Here is a 26305-nt window from a genome sequence, read left to right as displayed (position 1 = left end):
TGTGACTGTCACATGACCATGATGTGATTGAGGCTCTGCTGGGCATTATGTAATGGTCTTGTGATGTTGGAGTGATGTAATTTTCTCACCAGTGAGAGGTCATGTGATGGCCTCTTTCAACAGGGTATAAAAGGAGCACGCATCGCTGTGATGCAGGCCAGTTCATGGCTTAATTCGTCAGTGACTCCGTTCTGCTGCATATTTGATTTCATGATGAAGTTTCGTTTTAAAGTGGAGTTTTAATTTCTACTGTAAGAATAGTTGTGCCGGCAGTTCTGAAAATCGCTGCCAGTTAAAGTCCAGTTGGAGAGTGAAGAATTATCGAAGTTTGGAAAACCCGAAGGATCGAGAAAAATTGGTGTTGTCGGCGGTAAAACAGGTTCGACCTTATTTAATCTTCATTCGGAAGGAATTAGTAACCTGCAATCGAAGATAGTCCCTGTTAAAGAGCAGAAAGAACTGGAGCAGGGTTTTGCTAAGGAAAGGTCAGTGCTTTTAAGCCGTTTTATTTCCTTCACCATAAATCCTTCGGGCAAGGCATATTTCGGCTGGGATCAGTCGTAAAGTCACGTCGTAAGAGAATTTATTACTTCAAGGAAAATCTCTCCTAAGTGACTGTGTAAATCATTTGGACTTTTGCATTACTACTTTTAAAGAACTGTTCGCATTTCTCCTTTTAAGAACTGTTTGAGCTGCCATATAGCAGCTGACTTCCGGTTAAGTTACCGTAGTCGTTTGTTTACTTTTGTTTTTTTTGAGCAGTGTTTAATAAATGTTTTATTTGTTTATAAAAAACCTGTCTCAATTCTATATTCATCGTTGCTGGATCGTAACACCCCTTACATTCCTTCTTCACCTTTCCTGCCTATCCCCTCCCCCACCCCTTGATCTTTCCTCTGATTGGTTTTCACCTGCCACCTTCTTTATAGGGCCCCTGCCCCCTCCTTCTTCAGTCCTGATGAGAGGTCTCGGCCCAAAACGTTGACTGCTCGTTTCAATTGATGCTGCCCGACCTGCTGAGTTCCTCCAGCTTGTTGGTACGTGTTGAACTCACCATACATGTTGTCTGCATCAGTTGGGCCAGCTGCTAATGATACTAGTTCACTCCTATCTTGTGGAGTCAGCATTTACACCTTGAGTAATCGTTAAGTCAGCAGGTGCAGAATCAACTCTCAATCAGCAGCTGTTCACTTAGTGAACATTCACTGAGTCTTCAGAATTAGAAAACAGTACTCGCATTCAATGAAATAACACGTCCAGGTTTCATATTTCCAGTTCTGGCACTCTTTAGAATCAAGTCCTCATGAAAACCATGTTTGTGACCTTAATAGGAATATCCAGAATCAGAGTCAGGTTTAATATCACCGGCATATGTCGTGAAATTCGTTAAATTTACGGCAGCAGTACAATGAAGTACATGAGAAATGAATATAGAGAAACAAAGTGAATTTCAGTAAGTACATATGCATGTCTATTAAATAATTAAGTTAAAATAAGTAGTGCAATAAAAGCAGAAATAAAAGAACTAGTCGGGTTGTGTTCATGGGTTCAATGTCCATTTAGGAATCAGATGGCAGAGGGGAAGAAGTCGTTCCTGAATTGCTGAGTGTGTGCCTTCAGGCTCCTGTACCTCCTTCCTGATGATGACAATGAGAAGAAGACATGTCCTGGGTGCTGGGGGTATTTAATGATGGACGCCAATTTCCAAAGGCACCATTCCTCGAAGATGTCTTGGATACTACGGAGGCTAGAACCCATGATGGAGCTGACTCATTTTACAACTCTCTGCAACTTACTTCAATTCTGTGCAGTAGCTCCCCCACACCAGATGGTGATGCAGCCAGTCAGAACGCTCTCCACAGCACAATTGTAGAAGTTTTTGAGTGTGTTAATTGACAAAACAAATCCTCGTGTTCTTTGTGTAAGATATGGAAATTCTGGGAGACCTCCAGCCTCCCCAATAACTACATCAGCACCAGGTGCACCGAACTGCAGATACCTCAGAGAACGTGTTAAGGAATTGGAGTAGTAGCTCAATGACCTTTGTCTCATACAGGAGACCGAGGAACTGATAGATAGGAGCTACTGTGAGGTAGTCACCCCAAGGTTGACTGGGTAGCTGGGTGACTGTCAGAAGAAGAAAGGGAAATGGACAGCTAGTATGGAGTACCCCTGTGGCCATACCCCTCAATAATAACTGTACCATTTGCAATTCTACTGAAAGGGACAACCTACCAGAGGAGAGGTGGAGTGACCCGGACTTTGGTACTGAGTCTATTGCTTTAGCTCAGAAGAGAAGAGAAGTAATAGGAGGTTCTAGAGTTAGAGGAATAGACATGAGATTCCGTAGATGTGGTAAAGACACCCAGATGGTATGTTGCCTCCCGGGCATCAGGGTCGGGGATCACTCGGCAGTCTAAATCGGAAGGGTGATCAGCCAGATGTCCTGGTATATAGTGGCACCAATGACAAAAGTAGGAATGATGAGGTGGTCCTAAAGAGGGGTTTTAGGGAGTTAGGTGGAAAGCTGAAAAACAGGACCGCCAAGGTAGTAATCACTGGATTGCTGCCTGTGCCACGTGCCAGTGAGAGTAAGAATAGCTGCATTTGCCAGAAAAATGTGTGACTGAAGAACTGCAATGGTTCAGATTTCTGGATCATTAGGATCTGGGGAAGGTATGACCTGTACAAAAGGGATGGGTTACACCTGAACCCGAGGGGGATTGATATCCTTGCAGGCAGGTTTGCTACAGCTATTCAGGAGGGTTTAAACTAATTAGCAGAGTAATAGGGCTGAGGATAGGGCAGTTAGTTTACAACCAGAAGCTGTGGGCAGTGAGACTGCTAGCAAAGACAAACTGATGATCGTGCAAAGTTTCAGTCACTGAATGAGTTGCAATGTAAAAAGAGGAACAAAAGTGAAAAGGATGATGAATACAGGACTGAAGGTGTTATATTTGAACCCATGCAGTATATGGAATAAGGTAGATGGACATGTAGTGCAGTTAGAGATTGGCATATGTGATGTTATAGGCATCACTGAGTCGTGGCTGAAAGAAGATTGTAGCTGGGAGCTTAACGTCAAAGGATGCACATTGTATTGAAAGGACAGTCAAGTAGGAAGAGGGGGTGGTGTGGCTCTGTTGGTAAAAAATGAAATCAAATCATTAGAAAGAGGTGACATAAGATTAGAAGGTGCAGAATTGTGGGTACAGCTAAGAAACTGCAAGGATAAAAAGACTTTGATGGGAGTTATATGCAAACCTCCGAACAGTAGCAAAGATGTAGGCTACAAATTGCAATGGGAGATAGAAAATGCATGTCAAAAGGGCAATGTTATGATAGTCATGGGGTATTTCAATATGCAAGTAGATTGGGAGAAACAGATTGGTGCTGGATCCCAAGGGGAGGAATTTATAGAATGCCTATAAGATGGCTCTTTAGGACAGCTTGTGACTAAGCTCACTAGGGGATCAACTATTCTGGACTGGGTGTTGTGCAATGAACCAGAATCGATTAGAGAGTGTGAGATAAAGGAACACTTAGGAGACAGAGACCATCGGAAGGGGACACTAGCAGGGATGATGGCAGAACAGCAATGGCTGCAGTTTCTTGGAGCAATTCATAAGGTGTAGGATAGATAGATCCCAAAGAGAAAGAAGTATTCTAAAGCCAAGATGACATAACTGTGGCCGACAAGGGAACTGTTAACATAAAAGCCAAAGTGAAGGCATATAATAGAGGAAAAATTAGTGGAAAGTTAGAGGACTGGGAAGCTTTTAAAAACCAACAGAAGGCAACTAAAAGAGTCATAAAGAGGGAAAAGATGGAATACAAAGATAAGTTAGTCAATAATATTAAAAAGGGTACCAAAAGTTTCTTCAGATATATAAAGAGTAAAAGAGAAGTGAGAGTAGATATCAGACCACTGGAAAATGATGCTGGAGAGTGGTAATGGGGACAAGGAAATGGCAGATAAACTGAATAAGTATTTTACATTATTCTTCATTGGAACACAAAAGCAGTATGCCATAATTTCCAGAGAGTCTGTGAAGTTTGCATTACTGGGGAGAAGTTGCTTAGGAAACTGAAAGGTCTGAAGGTAGATAAATTATTTGGAACAGATTATCTACATCCCAGGGTTCTGAAAGAGGTGGCTGAAGAGATTATGGAGACATTAATAATGATCTTTCAAGTTTCAATAGATTCTGGCATGGTTCCGGAGGACTGGAAAATAGCAAATATTATTCCACTCTTCAAGTAGGGAGCGAGGCAGAAGAAAGGAAATTTTAGGCCAATTAGTCTGACTTCAGTGGGTGGTAAGATGTTGGAGTTGATTATAAATGATGTGGTTTAAGGGTACTTGAAGGCACATGATAAAATAGGCTATAGTCCACATGGTTTCCTCAAGGGAAAACCTTGCCTGACAAATCTGTTGGAATTCTTTGAAGAAATAACAAGCAGGATAGACAAAGGAGAATCGGTAGATGTTTTCAGAAGGTCTTAGACAAGGTGCCATACACAAGGCTTTTTAACAAGTTAAGAGCCCATGGTATTACAGGAAGGATACCAGCATTGATAGAGCATTCGCTGATTGGCAGGAGGCGTATAGTGGGAATAAATGGAGCCTTTTCTGGTTGGCTGCTAGTTACTAGTGGTGTTCCACAGGGGTCGGTGTTGGGACTACTTTGCTTTATATCTTATGTCAATAACGTGGATAATGAAATTGATGGCTTTGTGGCCACATTTGCAGACAATATGGAGATAGGTGGAGGGGCAGGTAGTGTTGAGGAAGCAGAGAGGCTGCAGATGGACTTAGACAGGTTAGGAGAATGGGCAAAGAAGTGGCAGATGGAACACAGTGTCGGGGAATATATGGTCATGTAGTTTGTGAGAAGAAATAAAAGCACAGATATTTTCCAAATGGCAAGAAAATTCAAAAATCTGAGGTGCGAAGGGACTTGGGAGTCCTCGTGCAAGATTCACTAAAGGTTAATTTTCAGGTTGAGGAAGGTGAGGAAGGCAGATGCAACATTAGCATTAACTTCGAGAGGACGAGAATGTAATGTTCGAGCTTTACAAAGCACTGGGGTGGACTCACCTGGAGTATTGTGAGCAATGCTTGGCCTGGCATATCCCTCCATCAGCAAACCAACCCTGTTTTAAGGGTGGCACAGTGGCATGGTAATTAGTGCTGCTGCCCAATAACACCAGGGACCCAGGTGTGATCTTCACCTTGAGTGCTCTTTGGATGTTCTCCACAAGACTACGTAATTTTGCTAGCTGCTTCAGTTTCTACCTATAGCCTAAAGGCATGCTGATAACGTTAAAAGGCTACTGTGATTCATGTCAAGGGTAGGAAGTGCTTCAGTATTCACTACAGAAAAGGATCTTGGCGATTGTAGGGATGACTTGCAGAGGACTGAAAAGCTTGAGCATGTAGATATTAAGAAAGAGAATTTGCCGGAGCTTTGCAAAGCATCAAGTTAGGTAAGTCACCGGGACTGGATGGGATATACCCCAGGCTACTGTGGGAGGTGAGGGAGGAGATTGCTGAGCCTCTGGTGATGATCTTCACATCATTAATGGTTCAGCAGGATTGGAAGCTGGCAGATGTTGTTCCCGTATTCAAGAAAGGGAGTAGAGATAGCCCAGGAAATTATAGACCAGTGAGTCTTACTTCAGTGGTTGGTAAGTTGATGGAAGAGATCTTGAGAGGCAGGATTTATGAACATTTGGAGAAGCATAATATGATTAGGAATAGTCAAGCATGGCTTTGTCAAGGGCAGGTCGTGCCTTACAAGCCTGATTGAATTTTTTGAGGATGTGACTAAACACGTTGATGAAGGAAGAACAGTAGATGTAGTGTATATGGATTTCAGCAAGACAGTTGATAAGGTACCCATTGCCAGGCTTATTGAGAAAGTAAGGAGGCATGAGATCCAAGGGGACATTGTTTTGTGGATCCAGAATTGGCTTGCCCACAGAAGGCAAAGAGTGGTTGTAGACGGGTCATAATTTGCATGGAGATTGGTGACCAGTGGTGTGCCTCAGAGATCTGCTCTGGGACCCCTGCTCTGTGTGAGTTTTATAAATGACCTGGATGAGGAAGTGGAGGAATGTGTTAGTAAATTTGCTGATAACACAAAGGTTGGAAGTGTTGTGGATAGTGTGGAGGGCTGTCAGAGGTTACAGCAGGAAATTGATAGGATGCAAAACTGGCCTGAGAAGTGGCAGATGGAGTTCAACCCAGATCAGATAAGTGTGAAGTGGTTCATTTTGGTAGGTGAAATATGATGGCAGAATATATTATTAATGATAAGATTCTTGGCAGAGTGGAGGATCAGAGGGATCTTGGGGTCCGAGTCCATAGGACACTCAAAGCTGCTGTGCAGGTTGACTCAGTAGTTAAGAAGGCATACGGTGCATTAGTCTTCATCAATCATGGGATTGAGTTTAGAGTCGAGAGGTAATGTTGCAGCTATATAGTACCGTGGTCAGACCCCACTTGGAATACTGTGCTCAGTTCTGGTCACCTCACTACAGGAAGGATGTGGAAACCATAGAAAGGGTGCAGAGGAGATTTACAAGGATGTTGCCTGGATTGTGGAGCATGCCTTATGAGAATAGGTTGAGTGAACTCGGCCTTTTTTCTTTGGAGAGACTGAGGATGAGAGGTGACCTGATAGATGTGTATAAGATGATGAGAGGCATTGATTATGTACAGAGTCAGAGGCTTTCTCCCAGGGCTGAAATGACAAATATGAGAGGGCACAGTTTTAAGTTGCTTGAAAGTAGGTATAGAGGAGATGTCAGGGGTAAGTTTTCTACGCAGAGAGTAGTGAGTGAGTGGAATGGGCTGCTGGCGACGGTGGTGGAGGCGGATACGATAGGGTCTTTTAAGAGACTCCTGGACAGGTACATGGAGCTTAGAAAAATAGAGGGCTACGGGTAATCCCAGGTAATTTCTAAAGTAAGTACATGTTTGGCACAGCATTGTGGGCCAAAGGGCCTGTATTGTGCTGTAGGTTTTGTATGTATCTATGAAATGGCAAAGAATCAAAAAGGAATTGAAGGCATTAGAAGTGAAAATGCTGCAGGGCTGCAGGGAAGTGAGGAAGAAGAACTGAAGAGAGCTTGCATGGTCCTGATGTGATGAGCAGTTTTGTCAGTGCCAGTGTTTAGGGGCATGGCAGGAGATGCAACAATCAAATCTAAAAGCAATGTACCAACCTGGTCACGCTCTGGTTATGGTAAACATTAAATGCAAAATATACAGAATTAAGTGACCAATACAGACAATGGATGTGACAATAACCTTCAGCCTGACACTACTGCACAATGAAGGAATACAGGAGTTCCAGAGACAAGGCAAGATTTTAGCAACTATCGTCAGCCAGAAACAAGTGAATTATCCACCTTCCATTCTGACCAATTCTGCTAGCTTCTGTGATGACAGGTCCCTCAACTTCACGATCACAAAAACTGCCAGTTTAATGTAGACGACACCTTGCTAAAGAAAAAAGATGAAAACACTGATCAAAAGGCTATATGAACCAGGCAACTTCTGACTTTAGGTGCACCTCTACCTTCAGAAGTTGAGAATGAGGTACAAATCCTGCGGTTACAGCCATTTATTAGCTGTTCATAGTAGAATGACAGTAAAGCACTGTGAGTAAGTAACTCAGCACCAGGTAACTAACTATAACCAGAAGCAACTCAGTCTAACAACTCTAACAAAGAATCTGCCTCATGGACTTCCTTTATACTGAAAACTAGTTCAACCTGAACAGATAAGGGAGTCTTCTCTAATAAGAACAGTCTGTGATACAAGAAGGACAGGCCTGATTTATGTGTTCAGATAAAGAAAGTACAGAAGAACCAGCTATACTACACTAGAAATTATCACAAAGTAGGTGATTTTACAAAAATATAAGCAAACAGAAAGAAAGCTAAGCTACAAAAGAAGTAACGATTTTGACCCTAATCCACCAAACGACAAAACTGGCCTTTGGCTGACAATGGTAACAATTGCCCGGGCAAGTGCAGTTTGGAAAAAGCAGGATAAGTTCTTTCTACTCATTACTGTCCAGTTATCCCACACACAATCATCAGCAATGTCTACCTCACACTGAACTGACACCACAACCTATTAATTCACATTCAAAGACTCTACAATTCATGTTCTCCGGATCATTCATTAATTAATTATGATTTTTTTTGTATTCGCACACCTTTTTCTTTTGCACACTGGTTATCTCCCAGTCGGTGTTTGCGTATAGATTTTCATCGATCTATCGCATTTCTTTGCTCTACTGTGAACGCCTGCTAGAAAATGAATCTCATAGTAGTACATGGTGATATATAAGTACTTTGATTATAAATTTGAGGTTTGAACTTTGAAGAATGCAGTGGAAAGCAGCACTCATAGTGCAATCAAGTAGCACTAACCAGCTCACTGACACTTAGCTTAGGTTTCACCTGGATCTTTTGGTTCAAGATCTCATCACTGCGTATGTACAGGCATGAACCAAAGAAGTCCAGAGGAGAGGTGAGTGTGCCACTCTTAATATCATAGCATCATTTCACAGCGTTTTGCTCAAGAAGCTCTGGTAAACCTAAGGTCAATAAAAAAAACACTTGAATGGATGGAGTCACACCTTGCATAAAGGAGGATATTGGAGGCCAACTGTTTCAGGTCCAGCTCAGTGTTGCCAAAGTCCCTCAGGACAGTGTGCTGGGCACATTCATTCTCAACTGCTTTGTCATCCTAAAATGGCATTGTTCCTTAATGATTAAACAATATTCAATTCCAAAGTTTCAGACAAAATGAGGCAGACCTGTCTTCTGCAATGTGTAGAAACAGTCAAGCATGAGCTGATAAAAATGGCTTGCCAATTCGACACTCAGTAGCCACATTTTTAGGTACTGCCTATACCTAGTAAAGTGGCTACTGAACGTATGTTTGTGGCCTCGTGCAGCTTTAGCCCATCCATTTTAAGGTTCAAGGTGCTGTGCATTCAGAGATGCTCTCCTGCACAACACTGTGCTAACATGTGGTTATTTGAGTTACCGTCGCCTCCCTGTCAGCTTGAACCAGTCTGGCCTTTCTCCTCTGACCTCTCTCATTAACAAGGCACTTTCACCCACAGAACTGCCACTCACTGTAAGTTGTTTTGTGTTTTTTGCAGCATTCTTGGTAAGCTCTAGAGACTGTTGTGCATGAAAGTCCCAGGAGATTAGCAGTTTCTGAGATACTCAAACCACCCTGTCTGGCACCAGTGGTCACTCCACAGTCAAAGTCACTTAGATCACATTGCTTTCCCCATTCTGAAGTTTAGTCTAAACAACAACTGAACCTCTTGACCATGTCTGCATGCTTTTATGTACTGCCATATGATTGGGTAAATTGATGTTTGCATTAACTTGCAGGTGTACAGGTGTACCTAATAATGTGGTCACTGAATATACGTAAGCATTACGCAATAGCCAGATCTAACAATGGAAAATGTAAATATCTACTCTCGACATTTAACAGCATTAGCATCACCAAGTCCTGCACTATCATGATGTCTCTGACCCTGGCACCTGGGAGGCAACATACCATCTCAAGTGTCTCTTTCACATCCACGGAATCTCATGTATACTCCTCTAACTATGGAATCTGCTGCCACCATTGCAGTCCTCTTCTCCCCCTTCCCTTCTGAGCCACAACACCAGACTCAGTGTCAGAGATCTGACTGCTCTTTTTTTTCCTTAGTAATTTGTCTTCCCCAACAGCATCCAAAATGGTATGTTCATTGCCAATTAGTGGGATGGCCACTTAAAGAGGCCATGCCAGCTATCCATGCTCTGGAGAGTTTGAGCATCTAAATACCAGAAGCTGGTGCGGTTGCAAGCGTCTCGTAACAAATGAGGGATTTCAATATTCAGATAAACACAAAGTACACTGCAGATGCTGTGGTCAAACCAAGACGTACAAAATTGCTGGATGAACTCAGCAGGTCGGGCAGCATCCGTTGAAAGAAGCAGTCAACGTTTCGAGTCGAGACCCTTCGCCAGGACATCCAGTTTTTTTGTACATCAATATTCAGGTAGATTGGGAAACCCAGGTTGGCACTGATTTTGGATCCCAAGAGAGAGAATCTATAGCATGCCTATGAGATGACTTGTTAGAGCAGCATGTGGTTGAACCCATTAGGGGTCAGGTATTCTGGATTGAGAATTTTGTAATGAATTGGATATGATCGGGAAGGTTAGGGTAAAGGAAGCCTTAGGAGGCAGTGATCATAATATGATAGAATTCACCCAGCAACTTGAGAGGGAGAAGCTGAAGTTAGATGTATCAGTATTACAGTGGAAAGGGAATTACAGAAGCATGAGAAAGGAGCTGTCCAAAGTTGACTGAATTGGCACACTAGCAGGGATGATGGCAGAACAGTAATGGCTGGAGTTTCTGGGAACAATTCAGAAGGTGCATGATAGATAGATCCCAAAGAAGATGGTATTCTAAAGGCAGGATGACACAACCATGTCTGACAAGGGATGTCAAAGCCATCTTAAGAGCAAAAGCAATATAATAGAGCAAAAATTAGTGGGAAGTTTGAGGATTGGGAAGCTTTTAAAAACCAACAGAAGGCAACTAAAAAAGTCATAAGGAGAGAGAAGATGAAACAGGAAGGCAAGCCAGACAATAATATCAAAGACGATACCAAAAGTTTTTTCAGATATATAGAGTACAAGAGAGGAGAGAGTAGATATCAGATTGCTGGAAAATGATGCTGGAGAGGTAGTAATTGGGGACGAGGAAATGGTGGATGAACTGAATAAATCAGTCTTCACTGTGAAAGACACTAACAGTATGCCAGAAGTTTGAGAGGGTCAGGGGCAGAAGTTAGTGAAGTTGATATTACTAGGGAGCCAGTGCTTGGGAAGCTGAAAGGTCTGAAGTTAACTAAGTCAACTGGGCCAGATGGCTTACACCCCATGGTTCTGAAAGAGGTAGCTGAAGATACTGTGCAGGCATTAAGTAATGATCTTTAAGTATTACTAGATTCTGGCACGGTTCCCAAGGACTGGAAAATTGGAAATGTCACTCCAATAGAAGGAAGGAAATTAAGGGCCAGTTAGCCTAATCTCAGTGCTTGAGAAAATGTTGGAGTTGATTGTTAAGGACGAGATTTCTCAGGGTACTTGAAGGCACATAGTAAAACAGGCCAAAGTCAGCATGGTTTCCTCAAGAGAAAATCTTGCTTGACAAATCTGTTGGAATTCTTTGAGGAAATAACAAGCAGGATAGACAAAGCAGAATCAATGGATGTTATGTACTTGGATTTTCAAAAAGCCTTTGACAAGGTGCCACACTGGAGGCTGCTTAGCAAGATAAGATCCATGGTATTACAAGAAAGATACTAGTATAGATGTATTAGCTCATTGGAGACAAAGTGTGGGAATAAAGGGCACCTTTTCTGATTGGCTCCCAGTGACGAGTGGTGTTCCACAGTCTGAGTTGGGACAGCTTCTTTTTACATTGTATTTCAATGATATGGATGATAGAATTGATGGCTTTGTGTCCCAGATTGTGGATGCAACACAGATTGATGGAGGAGCTAGTGGTTTTGAGAGCAGGAAGCAGGGACACTACAGTGTCAGGAAGTGTATGGTCATGCACTTTGCCAGAAGGAATAAAAGTGAAGATTACTTTCTGAATGGAGAGAAAATTCAAAAACCTTAAGTGCAAAGGGATTTGGGAGTCTTCGTGCAGGATTCCCTAAAGGTTAACTTGAAGGTTGAGTCAGTGGTGAAGAAGGCAAATACAATATTAGCATTCATTTCAAGATGACTAGAATATAAAAGCAAGGATGTAATGCTGAGGCTTTATAAGGCACTGGTGAGTCTTCACTTGGAGTATTGTGAGCAATTTTGGGCCCCTTATCTAAGAAAAGATGTGCTGACATTGGAGAGAGTTCAAAAGAGGTTACTATCATGATTCCAGGTTTGAAAGGCTTATCATAGGAGCACTGCTTGATGGCTCTAGGCCTGTTTCTACTGGAATTTAGAAGAATGAGGTGGGAATTCATTGAAACTAACACATTTTGAAAGGCCTAGATAGAGTAGATTCAGAGAGAATGTTTCGATCGTGGAGGAGTCTAGCACCAGAGGCCATAGACTCAGAATAGAGGAATGTCCACTTAGAACAGAAATGAGGAGAAATTCCTTTCACCAGAGGGTTGTGAATCTATGGAATTAGTTGCCACATATGGGTGTGGAGGTCAGGCCATTGAGTGTACTTAAGAAGGAGTTGATAGACTCTTGATAGTCAGGGCATGGACAGTTATCAGGAGAAGGCAGGAGAATGGCGTGGAGGGGGAAATAGATCAGCCATGATCAAATGGTGGAGCAGATTCAATGGGCTGAATGACCCAATTCTGTTTCAAAGTCTTATGGTCCTATGACAGAACATGTATATCCTGTGGCAAGTAACACATATCTTTGCTCCCAAAAGCAATTCCATCATCCACGAGGCAAAGCCAGGTAAATAACAGAATACATTCCACACTACCGGGTAGGAATATCACCAACATTGCTCTATTTCATCCTGAAGAAGTATGACATGTTCATTTCTTATTAACTCCAATTTTCATCATCTATACTAAATGTATCTATATATAACTTGCACAATGTAAATATGCAAAAGCTGACTGGTGTTCCATATATTGTACATTTGCTGTAAAAGTAAAACCATTAAAGTGACTTTACATGATCTCATCTTCTTAAGTGCCTTTTCATCCAGCCTTCAAAAAGATTACCGATGTATTTTTCACTAAGTAATCATGCCTGTAATCTCTAGCTGAATATTACCATACAACTAAGAGGAGTTCCCAACCCATTTTATGCCTCGGACCCCTATCATTAACTGAGAGGTCTATGAACCCCCAGATTGGGAGCTCCTGCTCTAGGATGAGTTGGGAAGGAAAAAGCTTGAACTTTCTTATTCTAGCTTCCATTCCAGTCCTGATGAAGGGTCTCAGCCCAAACCGTCGACTATTTATTCCCCGCCATAAATGCTGCTTGACTTGCTGAGTTCCAGCATTTTGTGTGTGTTGCTTGAGATTTCCAGCATCTGTAGAATCCATTGTGCTTTTGACCTTTTTTTAAAGTTGGTTATTTTGCCAGTATTTTGGATTGGTCAACTGTAATTTTCAACCAAGGATTTTAATAGATTTATACTATATTAATTTATACCATATTACTTATTAATATATTCTGTGTGGAAGGAATATTTCATCATGCAATGTTCAATTTTGAACTATTGTTAGTCATCAATAAAGGATCAGAAAAAACAATTACTCAAATCACAACTAAACCATAAATTTGATTATATAGGTGCACAGAAATCTCCTTCTGACTTTGGCCCAATAAACTTTTGCCAGTTATGCAGGCAAAGCTTACTATTTCTGAGTCAAATATTACACTGATTGACTAACATCATGTAAGTGTTATATCTGTGGCATTTCTCAAATTTTTCTTCAGTACAACAGCAAACAAAACCTTCTATTTTGTCACTGAATAGTAAATAAATAATATAAATTAAAAAGTGGAAAGTAAAAAATAAATAAGATGCTCTTATACTAATCACACAAAAACTCACAGACTGAATTATTACTGCAGCACTCAGAGGTTATGAAGAACTGGCCTCTGTGATGGGGGAAGTAACTCTATACACCAAATGTGATAGGGATTTACAGTATATTGAATCAATTACATGCACTAATTTGTGGGGCCTTAATGCCAAATGAAGTTAAGCCTTTTTGAATATCAGTGCACATCAGGAGGCAGTTGCATAAAACTTCCAATAGCCATTGTTCTTAAACCCTGGGAAATGCATAAGAGGCAGGCAGATTGCATCCATAAAACAGTTTTTAATTTCAAATTTTAGATTTTTGCGCTGTCTTTTTCTTTTTATTCTATCTTGGGATTTCTTCATTGGCCTCTGTAGGGATTAGGTGGGCTTCATCACATCCAAAAATTCAGAATAATATTTCAAAACCATGGCAAAAACACGAGATAATGTCTGAAAATTAATAATTACTGAATCCACATAATTTAAAAAGCATACAGAAAATCCTGCAAATACCTGTAAATGGAGCAGCATCTGCAGCAGTAAAAGAAACTCGAGAAGTTTTGATAGTTCTAATGTGGAAGGATCTGTTAACTTGTTCTAGCTTTCCAGCGGATGCAGAATGTTATTCTTTGTTCCTCTTTTACTATTTAATATATTTGAATTACTTGTACATTTAATATTGTGCAGCCGTAATTCCTCTTGTAAGGAAACATTCAACTGATTCTTACTAGGAAACTTCAGTAGTTTCATGCCAAACTGCTCCCATTTATACTCACGAACACTAGCGAGTCAGGGGCCAGCATACTTCCACCAAATGCAGAATTCCTAATCTTGCTGACAGTTTCCTGTGGCAAATCTGTCAGTTAAGTCTATCACTGAGCGTGTGAACTTGCTGAGGTTCCCCAACCCTTGTGTGAAGAATTTACTCAGTGATTCAGTGCCAAGTCAGACCTGGAAGTGGATGTTCAAACCAGTTCATTTCAACTCAGCTTTTTTTGCACACGAAAGCAAGGTCAAATTGCAATTTTTATTGTATGTGTTATATTTTGTAAAATTTATTTGAAAGTTTTGCATTCTCTTAGCTGATTTCTTTTCTTATTCTTTTTTAATATTTTAAATTGTTAATTACTTTTACTGGGTGCAGTTACTATTACCAAGAGAGAAGGTGCTCAAAAAGCTAAAAAACCTAAAGGTACACAAGTCACCCGGACCTGATGAACTGCACCCTAGGGTTCTGAAAGAGGTAGCATTAGAGATTGTGGTAGCATTAGAAATGATCTTTCAAAAATCATTTGACTCTGGCAGAGGTACCAGAGGTCTGGAAAATTGCAAATGTCACTACACTCTTTAAGGAAGGAGGAAGGCAACAGAAAGGAAATTACAAACCAGTTAGCCTGACTTCAGTGGTTGGGAAGATGTTAGAGTCAATTGTTAACGATGAGGTGATAGAGTACTTGGTGACACAGGACAAGAAAGTATAAAGACAGCATGGTTTCCTTCAGGGAAAATCCTGCCTGATGAACCTGTTGGAATTCTTTGAGGAGATTACAAGCAGGATAGATAAAAGGGATGCAGTGGATGTTGTATATCTGGATTTTCTGAAGGCCTTTGACAAGGTGTCACACACGAGGCTGCTTACCAAGTTAAGAGCCCATGGTATTACAGAAAAGTTACTAACGTGGTTAGAGCATTGGCTGATTGGTAGGAGGCAGCGAGTGGGAATAAAGGGATCCTTGTCTGGTTGGCTGCCAGTGACTAGTGGTATTCCACAGGGGTCAATGTTGGGACCACTTCTTTTTATGCTGTATATAAATGATTTAGATGATGGAATAGATGGATTTGTTGCCAAGTTTGCAGATAATACAAAGATTGGTGGAGGGACAGGTAGTGTTGAGCAAACTGGTAGGATGCAGAAGGATTTAGTCAGATTAAGAGAATAGGCAAGAAAGTAGCAAATGAAATACAATGTTGGAAAATGCATGGTCGGTCATGCACTTTGGTATAACCATATAACAATTACAGCACGGAGACAGGCCATCTCGGCCCTTCTAGTCCGTGCCAATGCTTACACTCACCTAGTCCCACTGACCCGCACTCAGCCCATAACCCTCCATTCCTTTCCTGCCCATATACCTATCCAATTTTACTTTAAGTGACAATACCGAACCTGCCTCTACCACTTCTACTGGAAGCTCATTCCACACAGCTACCACTCTCTGAGTAAAGAAATTCCCCCTCGTGTTACCCTTAAACTTTTGCCCCTTAACTCTCAAATCATGTCCTCTTGTTTGAATCTCCCCTACTCTCAATGGAAAAAGCCTATCCACATCACCTTGATCGATCCCCCTCATTATTTTAAATACCTCTATCAAGACCCCCCTCAACCTTCTACGCTCCAAAGAATAAAGACCTAACTTGTTCAACCTTTGCCTGTAACTTAGGTGCTGAAACCCAGGTAACATTGTAGTAAATCCTCTCTGTACTCTCTCTATTTTGTTGACATCTTTCCTATAATTCGGTGACCAGAACTGTACACAATACTCCAAATTCGGCCTTACCAATGCCTTGTACAATTTTAACATTGTACTAACTGTGTACAATGTACTAGTTGTGTACAGGCCACCTAACAGTAGTAGTGAGGTTGGGGATGGCATTAAACAGGAAATTAGAAATGCATGCAATAAAGGAACAGTAGTTATAATGGGCGACTTCAATCTACATATAGATTGGGTGAACCAAATTGGTAAGGGTGCTGAGGAAGAGGATTTCTTGGAATGTATGCAGGATGGTTTTCTGAACCAACATGTCGAGGAACCAACTAGAGAGCAATAGATTCTATATTGGGTATTGAGCAATGAGGAAGGGTTAGTTAGCAATCTTGTCATGCGAGGCCCCTTGGGTAAGAGTGACCATAATATGGTGGAATTCTTCATTAAGATGGAGAGTGACATAGTTAATTCAGAAACAAAGGTTCTGAACTTAAAGAAGAGTAACTTTGAAGGTATGAGACGTGAATTAGCTGGCAAATGATACTTAAAGGGTTGACGGTGGATATGCAATGGCAAGCATTTAGAGATCGCATGGATGAACTACAACAATTGTTCATCCCAGTTTGGCAAAAGAATAAACCAGGGAAGGTAGTGCACCCGTGGCTCACAAGGGAAATTAGGGATAGTATCAAATCCAAAGAAGAAACATATAAATTAGCAAAAAAAAATGCGGCACACCTGAGGACTGGGAGAAATTCAGAGACAAGCAGAGGAAAACAAAGGGCTTAATTAGGAAAGGGAAAAAAGATTATGAGAGAAAGCTGGCAGGGAACATAAAAACTGACTGTAAAAGCTTTTATAGATATGTGAAAAGAAAAAGATTGGTCAAAACAAATGTAGGTCCTTTACAGTCAGAAACAGGTGAATTGATCATAGGGAACAAAGACATGGCAGACCAACTGAATAACTACTTTAGTTCTGTCTTCACTAAGGAGGACATAGATAATCTTCCGGAAATAGTAAGTGAGATGGAGGAACTGAGGGAAATACATGTTAGTAGGGAAGTGGTGTTAGGTAAATTGAAGAGATTAAAGGCAGATAAATCCCCAGGGCCAGATGGTCTGCATCCCAGAGTGCTTAAGGAAGTAGCCCAAGAAATAGTGGATGCATTAATGATAATTTTCAAAACTCCTTAGATTCTGGATTAGTTCCTGAGGATTGGAGGGTGGCTAATGTAACCCCACTTTTTAAAAAAGGAGGGAGAGAAAAACTGGGAAATTATAGACCAGTTAGTCTGACATCGGTGGTGGGGAAAATGCTAGAGTCAGTTATCAAAGATGTGATAACAGCACATTTGGAAAGAGGTGAAATCATCGGACAAAGTCAGCATGGATTTGTGAAAGGAAAATCATGTCTGACGAATCTTATAGAATTTTTTGAAGATGTAACTAGTAGAGTGGATAGGGGAGAGCCAGTGGATGTGGTATATTTAGATTTTCAAAAGGCTTTTGACAAGGTCCCACACAGGAGATTAGTGTGCAAACATAAAGCACACAGTATTGGGGGTATGGTATTGATGTGGATAGGGAATTGGTTGGCAGACAGGAAGCAAAGGAGTGGGAGTAAACGGGACCTTTTCAGAATGGCAGGCAGTGACTAGTGGGGTACCACAAGGCTCAGTGCTGGGACCCCAGTTGTTTACAATATATATTAAAGATTTAGACGAGGGAATTAAATGCAGCATCTCCAAGTTTGCGGGTGACACAAAGCTGGGCGGCGGTGTTAGCTGTGAGGAGGATGCTAAGAGGATGCAGGGTGACTTGGATAGGTTAGGTGAGTGGGCAAATTCATGGCAGATGCAATTTAATGTGGATAAATGTGAGGTTATCCACTTTGGTTGCAAGAATAGGGAAACAGATTATTATCTGAATGGTGGCCGATTAGGAAAAAGGGAGATGCAAACAGGGAAACAGATTATTATCTGAATGGTGGCCGATTAGGAAAAAGGGAGATGCAATGAGACCTGGGTGTCGTACACCAGTCATTGAAGGTGGGCATGCAGGTACAGCAGGCGGTGAAAAAGACAAATGATATGTTGGCATTCATAGCAAAAGGATTTGAGTACAGGAGCAGGGAGGTTCTACTGCAGTTGTACAAGGCCTTGGTGAGACCGCACCTAGAGTATTGTGTGCAGTTTTGGTCCCCTAATCTGAGGAAAGACATTCTTGCCATAGAGGGAGTACAAAGAAGGTTCACCAGATTGATTCCTGGGATGGCAGGACTTTCATATGAAGACAGACTGGATCGACTAGGCTTATACTCACTGGAATTTAGAAGATTGAGGGGGGATCTTATTGAAACGTATAAAATTCTAAAGGGATTGGACAGGCTAGATGCATCAAGATTGCTTCCAATGTTGGGGAAGTCCAGAACGAGGGGTCACAGTTTAAGGATAAAGGGGAAGCCTTTTAGGACCGAGATGAGGAAAAACTTCTTCATACAGAGAATGGTGAATCTGTGGAATTCTCTGCCACAGGAAACAGTTGAGGCCGGTTCATTGGCTATATTTAAGAGGAAGTTAGATATGGCCCTTATGGTTAAAGGGATCGGGGGTATGGAGAGAAAGCAGGTACAGGGTTCTGAGTTGGATGATCAGCCATGATCATACTGAATGGCGGTGCAGGCTCAAAGGGCCGAATGGCCTACTCCTGCACCTATTTTCTATGTTTCTATGTTACCATGTTAAATTTTAACATTTAACATGGTAGTAGAAATAAATGTGCAGACTATTTTCTAAACAGGGAGAAAATCCAAAAATCTGAGATACAAAGGGACTTGGGAGTCCTTGTGCAGGACATTCTAAAGGTTAACTTGCAGGTCGAGTCAGTGGTGAGGAAGGCAATTGCCATGTTAGCCATTATTGAATGGCAGAGCAGACTCGATGGGCCAGATGGCCAATTCTGCTCCTATATCTTATGGTCTAATTTCACTTTCAGTAGTTTCTGAAAGTTTCTGAATACAGTATCAGGAATTCAAAAGTATTCCAATAACTTTGACAAATGACAAGGCAGGGAGTGTGGCTGTTCTAATCAGACTCCTGTAAGTTATTAAACACAACCAGGTTTTTGTTGTGTTCTCAGCAAGATTATTGATCCATTTATATGGCTTACTTCTGGCAAGTAAAATCTGAACCATACAGAATCTTGTAAATTAGGACTGGGGTATTTTGGGAGATTGGTAAGGACGTGAGAAACTGCCCACAGTTTCATGAGGATGAGAGGCAAATTAGGATCCAGAATGTAGGAATTTCGTCATGAGCTTTGAAATAAATTGACAGGGTAAGATCAAGAAAAACTAATATATGATTTTAATACATGAAAGGAAAGAGAGATCAAAAGAAAAAAGAGATCCTACTGGAAGCTAGACAGTCATTTGTGTGAGAAGTTGGAAGATGTGGGCATAGTTCTTAATACTTTTTATCAGACTTAATTGAAGGGAGAAATGATGAAGTCATTGATATCAAAGCGAAACAATGTCAACAAAACAAAAGAGCTGGCTGTTGACTTCAGGAAGGGAGGCAATGCTCATGCTCTTGTTTACATCAGCAGTGCTGAGGTCAAGAGGGTGGAAAACTTCAAGTCCCTTCAGATTAAACATTACCAATATTCTGTTCTGGTCCAACCATGTGAATGTCACTACCAAGAAAGCACACCAGCACCTCTACTTCCTCAGGTTGCAAAAGAAACTTGGCACACTGCCTTTGACCCTTGCCAAGTTTTATTAATGTGCCATCCTATCCAGATGTATCACTGTTCTGCCTGGGACCACAACCAACTACATATCACAGAAACCAGCCTCACCTCCGTGGACTTTGATTATGTTGACTGCTTTACTGAGGCAGTGACAAGTGTAAACAAAGACCTATCAACTGTGGACAAAGATATGAACCCTGGATATTTTCTCTCCTTCAACCTCTTATTGAGCACCAGGCTTAAGGATAGTTTCTATCCTGTTGTTATAGTTTACTGAATTGCTCCCTAGTGTGATAAAATGGACTCTGCATCTCACAACCTTTGGTGTTTTGGCCTTGCATGTTATTGCCCACCTGCACTGCACTTTCCGTGTACTGTAGCACTCCATTGTGTTGAGGTCTTTCCGTATACCAACTCAATGCACTGTTGTAATGAAATAATCATTATGGATGGCATGCAAGACAAAGTGTTTCACCATACGCTGGTACATATCACTTTCTGAGGAGACTGAGGTGAGCAAGGCTCCTACCACCCTCATTCTAACCAACTTCTACAGGACCACCACCATCGAGAGTGTCCTGACCAGCTGCATCACCATCTGGAACAGGAATAGCAAGGCAGTTGGCCACAAGTCCCTATAAGAGATTGTGAGGACAGCTGAGAGGATCATCAGGGTCTCCCTTCCACGAATCAGAGATATTTATCACGAGCACTGCGTACGTGGGGCCCTTAGCAGTGTCAGTGATCCTTCGCATCCATCCAACAATCTATCTGACCTTTTACCATTAGGCAGGAGGAACCATAGCATTAGGCCAAGGACTGTTAGGACGGGAAACAGCTTCATTCCCAAAGCTGTGAGACTACTGAACACCCTGGCACCACCCAAGTCTCATGACATATGAAATGCCAGTAGCTTTATACTGCTTACTTTTTAACTTGTGTTGGAAATGCTCCTTGTGCCAAATGTCAATCTTCTGGAATATATTTTATTATTTATTAAATTGTTTATGGTAACATAACTTCAGCCTTGGCCCAGAGGAATATTGTTTCATTTGGTAATATACAGGTTAATCTCAAAATGTTTCAGCACATTTGTGTGCACCACTCTGCCTTCACTCTCCTCCAAATCCTTCTCCTCAGTAAATGCTGACACAAAATACTCATTTAGTACCTGGGCCACTTGCTCTGTCTCCAAGTACAAATTCCCTCCATATCCCTGAGTTGTTCTCCCTCTCCTTAGTTACCTTACTTTCCTTACAGTAAAATGCTTGGGATTCTACTTAATCCTATTCACCAAGGACATATCATGGATCCATTTAGCCTTCCTAATTGTCTGCTTTAGCACTTCCTGCTATCTTTATATTTCACAAAGTCCCCGTCTGACTTTAACTTATGTATGCTCCCTTTTCCTTCCTGACTAAATATACAATTCCTCAGGTCACCTAAGGTACCCTTCCCTTACCATCCTTGTCCTTACTCCTTACTAGAACATGCTAATCCTGAACTCTGACCTGCTAGTCTTTTAACAACTCCCAAACGTCAGACGTGATCTTGTCTGAAAACAGGTGCTTGCGATCAATCGCCTCATAGCTCCTGTCTTAACTTGTCATAATTTGTCCTTCCTCAATTTAGTACCTTCCTGCAAGATCCAACTTTATTCTTAGTCACAACTGTGACACCAGAATTTTCATCCATTACCTTGTCTGTTACCTGGCTTGACTCATTTCCCAAAACAGGTCCAGTATGTTCTCTCTTCCAGTTGAATGCTCCACATACTGCTTCCCTTTGCTGCCCTTGGTGCTTCGTCTTTCAGTCTTAATTATCACGCACATCTTTCTTGCCCTCGGCCCTGTCACCTGTTGCCATACCGTTGTGGTTCCCATCCCCGACACTCTAGTTTAAATCTTCCTGAATAGCACTATCAAACTTCTCAGTGAGGATACTGTTCAGATGCAGTTCTGACGAGATTTTATACACGGCCCACTGTCCTTGAAGTAACATCCATTGTCTCTCTAACATGACAATCTGCAGAGGAAAAAAATCATACTAACCACTTCTAATTGCTATTCTGTAGCAAATACCTCTATCCAAAATGGTTAAACACTGCTCTTACCTCAGTAATGTTCCCCTGCACACATGTTTCCATAGATTCCTTTAATGTGATATCATTAGGAGTAGGAAATAACTTTCCCATCATCCTGGGAAAAGTCTTCTGACCAGGTGGTTTGATTCCAGATGCCATCAAAGTAGTTGTATATATCTTAGTCTTTTGTAACTCTGGTTTATATCTATCGTGGGAAAAACTAGGAACATTGAACACTGACAGAGGCTTACTTTGATATGTCTTGATTTCTTTTGAAACAGAGGGTTTAGCAATTGATTCAGTCCAAGTTGAAAGTTTCGAAGACAGTCCCATGTCATTGTGCATAGTATCGAGTGGTTTCACCTGAACTGGCTTTCGAATATATGTTATAATTCTCGGCCTTACATATTTGGGTTTTGGAATGAGTTTAGCTTCAGTTGTCCCTTCAAGCTTGGGCTGATCATTTGTTGTTGCTTCTCCTTTTTCAGTCAGAACAGTCCTGGGATACTGTAGTATTGGCTTTGGGATTGCACTGTTATAAACAGCTGTATCTGGTACTTTGGAGAGCGAGTTCCCTGCCAGAGGGGCAGAAACAGGTTCGGGCAATTTCAATTTCCCATCGTGTAGTAATGAGGGCTCCTCAAAAGCAGAATCGGAGTTGCAATCAGTAACTTGCATGTTTGGCATCTGCTGAACCTGTGGGCAATCCCCAAGAGCAGGATTTGAAGCCATTGAGATTCCTGGGCTTTTAGGCTGTTGAGGATTCTCAGAAACAGTTGCTGGCTGATTTTCCTCAGCTAGGATTAAATTAGTGTTTATTTCATTCACTTTCTGTTGTATCGGACTTTGTGTCTTTCTGGTAGAACATTCTTTGCTCTGCTGAACAAGGCCATCTTCTGACGCCAACGGTGCTTCCTCATCTGTAACTGAACCTGACTCAGAAATATGTTGCACTGTTTTGTCTGACTTGGTGATTCCAAGCTCAACAGACTCTTCATTTTCTGTCATTTTAGCCACGGATTTCACTTGACCTATTTTATGGTCTAATTGACTATTGTCAGTATCGAACAGCTGCTTTGCATCTACTCTTCCAATCCCACTGATTTCATTGCCATTGGCAGAATTTTCCATTTGTAGGTCTTCAAAATTGAGGTTCTCAATATGATGCTCTTTTGTGTTGCCTAGCAGACGTTTCTGCTCCGCTTTCTCTTCCGTTTCAGATGGAGCTGATTGTTTACCAGCATTACCAGACTCTGAATTCTCCATTTCCTTAAAAATATTTATCTTGTTTTGTTCAGGCAAAAACTCAGCTGATTCTTGCCAGTCAGTCAGAGGGAGGCAATCACATGCAGTATTGACTTCACGTTGATTCGATAATGCATTTTGGTGTACCTGAACTTCAGATTTATTAATGGACACCAGCAATTCACCATCTGAACACCCAGCATATTCTATTCTTTCACTCTGAGTTGTGCTTTTTATGTCAGGTTGCCTTTCTACATTTGTCTGCTTCTCTGAGACTGACGTCATATTTTCTGAGGTAGTTAAGTTAGAATTACATAAAGCTGAGGTCAAGCTGAATGGATCAAATGGAGAAATGGCTCTGACCAGACTGGCTGGTGCATGCTGGGAATTATGAGCACCACTGGCATCCGTGCTGAATTCAGCAGTACAACCAATCATTGAGACGTCCTGAGATAAACACTCACCACAACTTTCTTCAGATGCAGTGTTCTCTGTCAAAGTCTCTTTTTTATAAGGTTTCTCCACAGGACTGGAAGATGAGGAGTCCTTAAAATATGGATGTTTGAAATGTATTTTCTTATTTTCATCTGTAGCCTCTGTTTTCAAACACTGTAGTTCCTTGGCAGCTTCAGTAGCATAACTACTGTCTCCTCTAGAGTAACATTCCTGTTGAATTTGAGGAACTCCGCTAGATTCACCTGAAACACAATTCCGATTTTCCTTGTTAAGATACTGTGAACTACAAACTTCTTCATGGTGAACCGTGTGTTTGAGTTCCGTACTTTCAATTATATTAGGGAGATGATCATCTGAAAATTCCAAACTGGCACTTTTGCAGAAATTAACTCTTGTATCTGTTGGCTGAGAAGCCCTGTCTTGACTCAAAGGAACATCCAGAAGTTCACCTTCCAGCATTATATTCTGTTGCATCTGGCATAGCTCCTTCACGTTGTCAGCTCTTTTATGTCTCTCTTCTTTTTCTTCTGTTAAAGGAGTCTGGGATACTATCTCATTTGCATTGGTATCACCATCTGTTCTGATTGGCTGCTCATTGTTATTTTTTCTTTCCTGTTTATTGCCCTCTTTGTCAGCGCAGAATGTGCTGTCAATAACTGAAGAAGTCATTTTCTGTCTTTCTTTGTCACTTTAATTTTAATAATAGGCCATTTAATAAACTGTCAATGATAAATGGCAAATATGTTTTTGTATCTTAGAACAGAAAGGAAGATAAGAACATCACAACGATGTTGTATTCATTTCTTTGATAACTTGTTAGTAAAAGATCTCATGAAACAGAACATATTGATAATTGTTCTTTCCTCAGCCAATTTGGAGGATCATGAGCACTTTTGACTTCTTCTCATTCCAGTATTCTTCATTCATGTATTATTCCTTTTTCATATTAATCTATTAATGTTAGCACTCTTGAAATGAACAGATTAGCTTCTTTATTTTTCTTTCTTTTTAATTTTTGATGCAATTCTCAGTTGAACCTGCAAAATTTATAGACAAAAGCAAACTGTCAGTCCCTCCATACTGAATACTTGACAAGTACATAAAACATAACAACATGCAACACCATGTCTGATGTACATTGTGGAATTTACCATTCCAAATACAGGGCCAGCATTATTTCTACATTCTAGAATTCAGTCTAAAGGTCCAAATGGACAGGAAAACAAGCTTTTATCTGGTTGTGGAACATGCTCACATCTGATCACAGCAAGATCAAAAATTAATTCTTGTTCACAAAACATTGATGGTATGAAAATGCCAGCAACATTCAAATGCCACTCCATATCTTTTAAGCTATTTCTATTGTGGTATTAGGATAATCCCCACAGTTGCCTTTGTTTTTTTAATGTAAGGTATTTCTGTACACAGAGAAACAGCACTAGAATGTCAAAGCAGATGCATTGCAAAACGTTACGAGGTGCCACAGTGGATAAATATTTAAATGTAGTTACAATTTTTGAATAGTTGAAAGGCCTTGAAAGTGACACTGCCTCAGATCAAACTAACGATGTGTTTATTAAACACTTAAAAATCTATATTTACATTCTCCCATTTCCAGAAAATGTTTAACTTTTGGGTAATGTCAAAGTGCTCAGCTTATAAATATTCATTGAACTTCTAACAAGGGTGAAAATTAAGTCAATAGTGAGAAGTACACTCGATTCCATTAACAATGAGCAAAATAATCATGGTCCTTTGTCTTTTCAACCTCGAATAGTTTAAAATTCTCTTCTTGTTTTTCTCAGTTGAAAAAATATCTAGCACAGTAGTGTAGTGGTTAGCATAGAGCTTTACATCACCAACTGTAAGATCAGACTTCGATTCCTGCCACAGTCTGTAAGGAGTTTGTATGTTCCCCCTGTGACCGCATGGATTACCTCCAGGTGCTCCAGTTTGCTCCAACATTCCAAAGATGAGTAGGTTAGGTTTAGGGAGTTGTGACCAGGTTATGTTGGCACTGGGAGCGTGGCAACACTTGCAGATTATCCTCAGCACAATTGTCACTGATTTGATTAGGCACAATAGATGCATTTTACTGTATGTTTCAATATTTCAATGTACATGTGACAAATAAAGTTAATCTTTACTTTTATTTCTCTTTATGAATTTGTCAGTCATCATCTCCTTTTAAGAGAGACTAGACAGTTTGAGTCTGTATTATGTTTAATCAAACATATTTGATGCAGTCGCAGTCGAATCAGCTCAAGAGGCCTCAAGTATTAGCAAAGACGAATAAAAATAAGGCAGGGACAAGTGGAGTGGCCATTGTTGGAGTGGAGCAGAGTTAGAGTGGGGAGGCTTTGGCTCATCAGGCTTGGGTGAGGTAAGTAGCTGGTAAGTTCTTCATTCTTCATCTGTAAGTGCATAGTTAGAATGGCTCCAGGGGTTGTGCTTTGTAAATTGTGTGAGATGAGGGAATTCTGGGAGACTGTCAGCCTCCCAGATAACCATATCTGCACCAGGTGCACCAAGCTGTAGCTCCTCAGAGAATGCGTTAAGGAACTGGAGCTGCAGCTCGATGACCTCATACAGGGAACTGAGGAGTTGGTAGATAGGAGCTACAGGAAAGTAGCCACCCCTAAGTTGCAGGAGCCAG

The 26305-nt window shown here is 41.1% G+C and overlaps 1 protein-coding gene across 9 annotated transcripts in view; it reads right to left on the bottom strand.

The window, feature by feature from the left end:
• LOC140726875 (microtubule-associated tumor suppressor candidate 2-like) overlaps positions 1-26305 on the bottom strand; it is a 442790-nt gene that overhangs the window by 263799 nt on the left and 152686 nt on the right. For all 9 annotated transcript variants that reach the window (XM_073043825.1, XM_073043824.1, XM_073043822.1 and 6 more), the window contains one exon: positions 21979-24686. In XM_073043825.1, coding sequence (XP_072899926.1) covers positions 21979-24318 — 2340 coding nt within the window. In that variant the 5' untranslated portion in view covers positions 24319-24686. The remainder of the gene's footprint in view (positions 1-21978; positions 24687-26305) is intronic.

This window comes from Hemitrygon akajei, chromosome 4, assembly GCF_048418815.1.
Source record: "Hemitrygon akajei chromosome 4, sHemAka1.3, whole genome shotgun sequence".
Classification (NCBI taxonomy): Eukaryota; Metazoa; Chordata; class Chondrichthyes; order Myliobatiformes; family Dasyatidae; genus Hemitrygon; species Hemitrygon akajei.
This window is presented reverse-complemented; position numbering and strand designations above follow the sequence as displayed.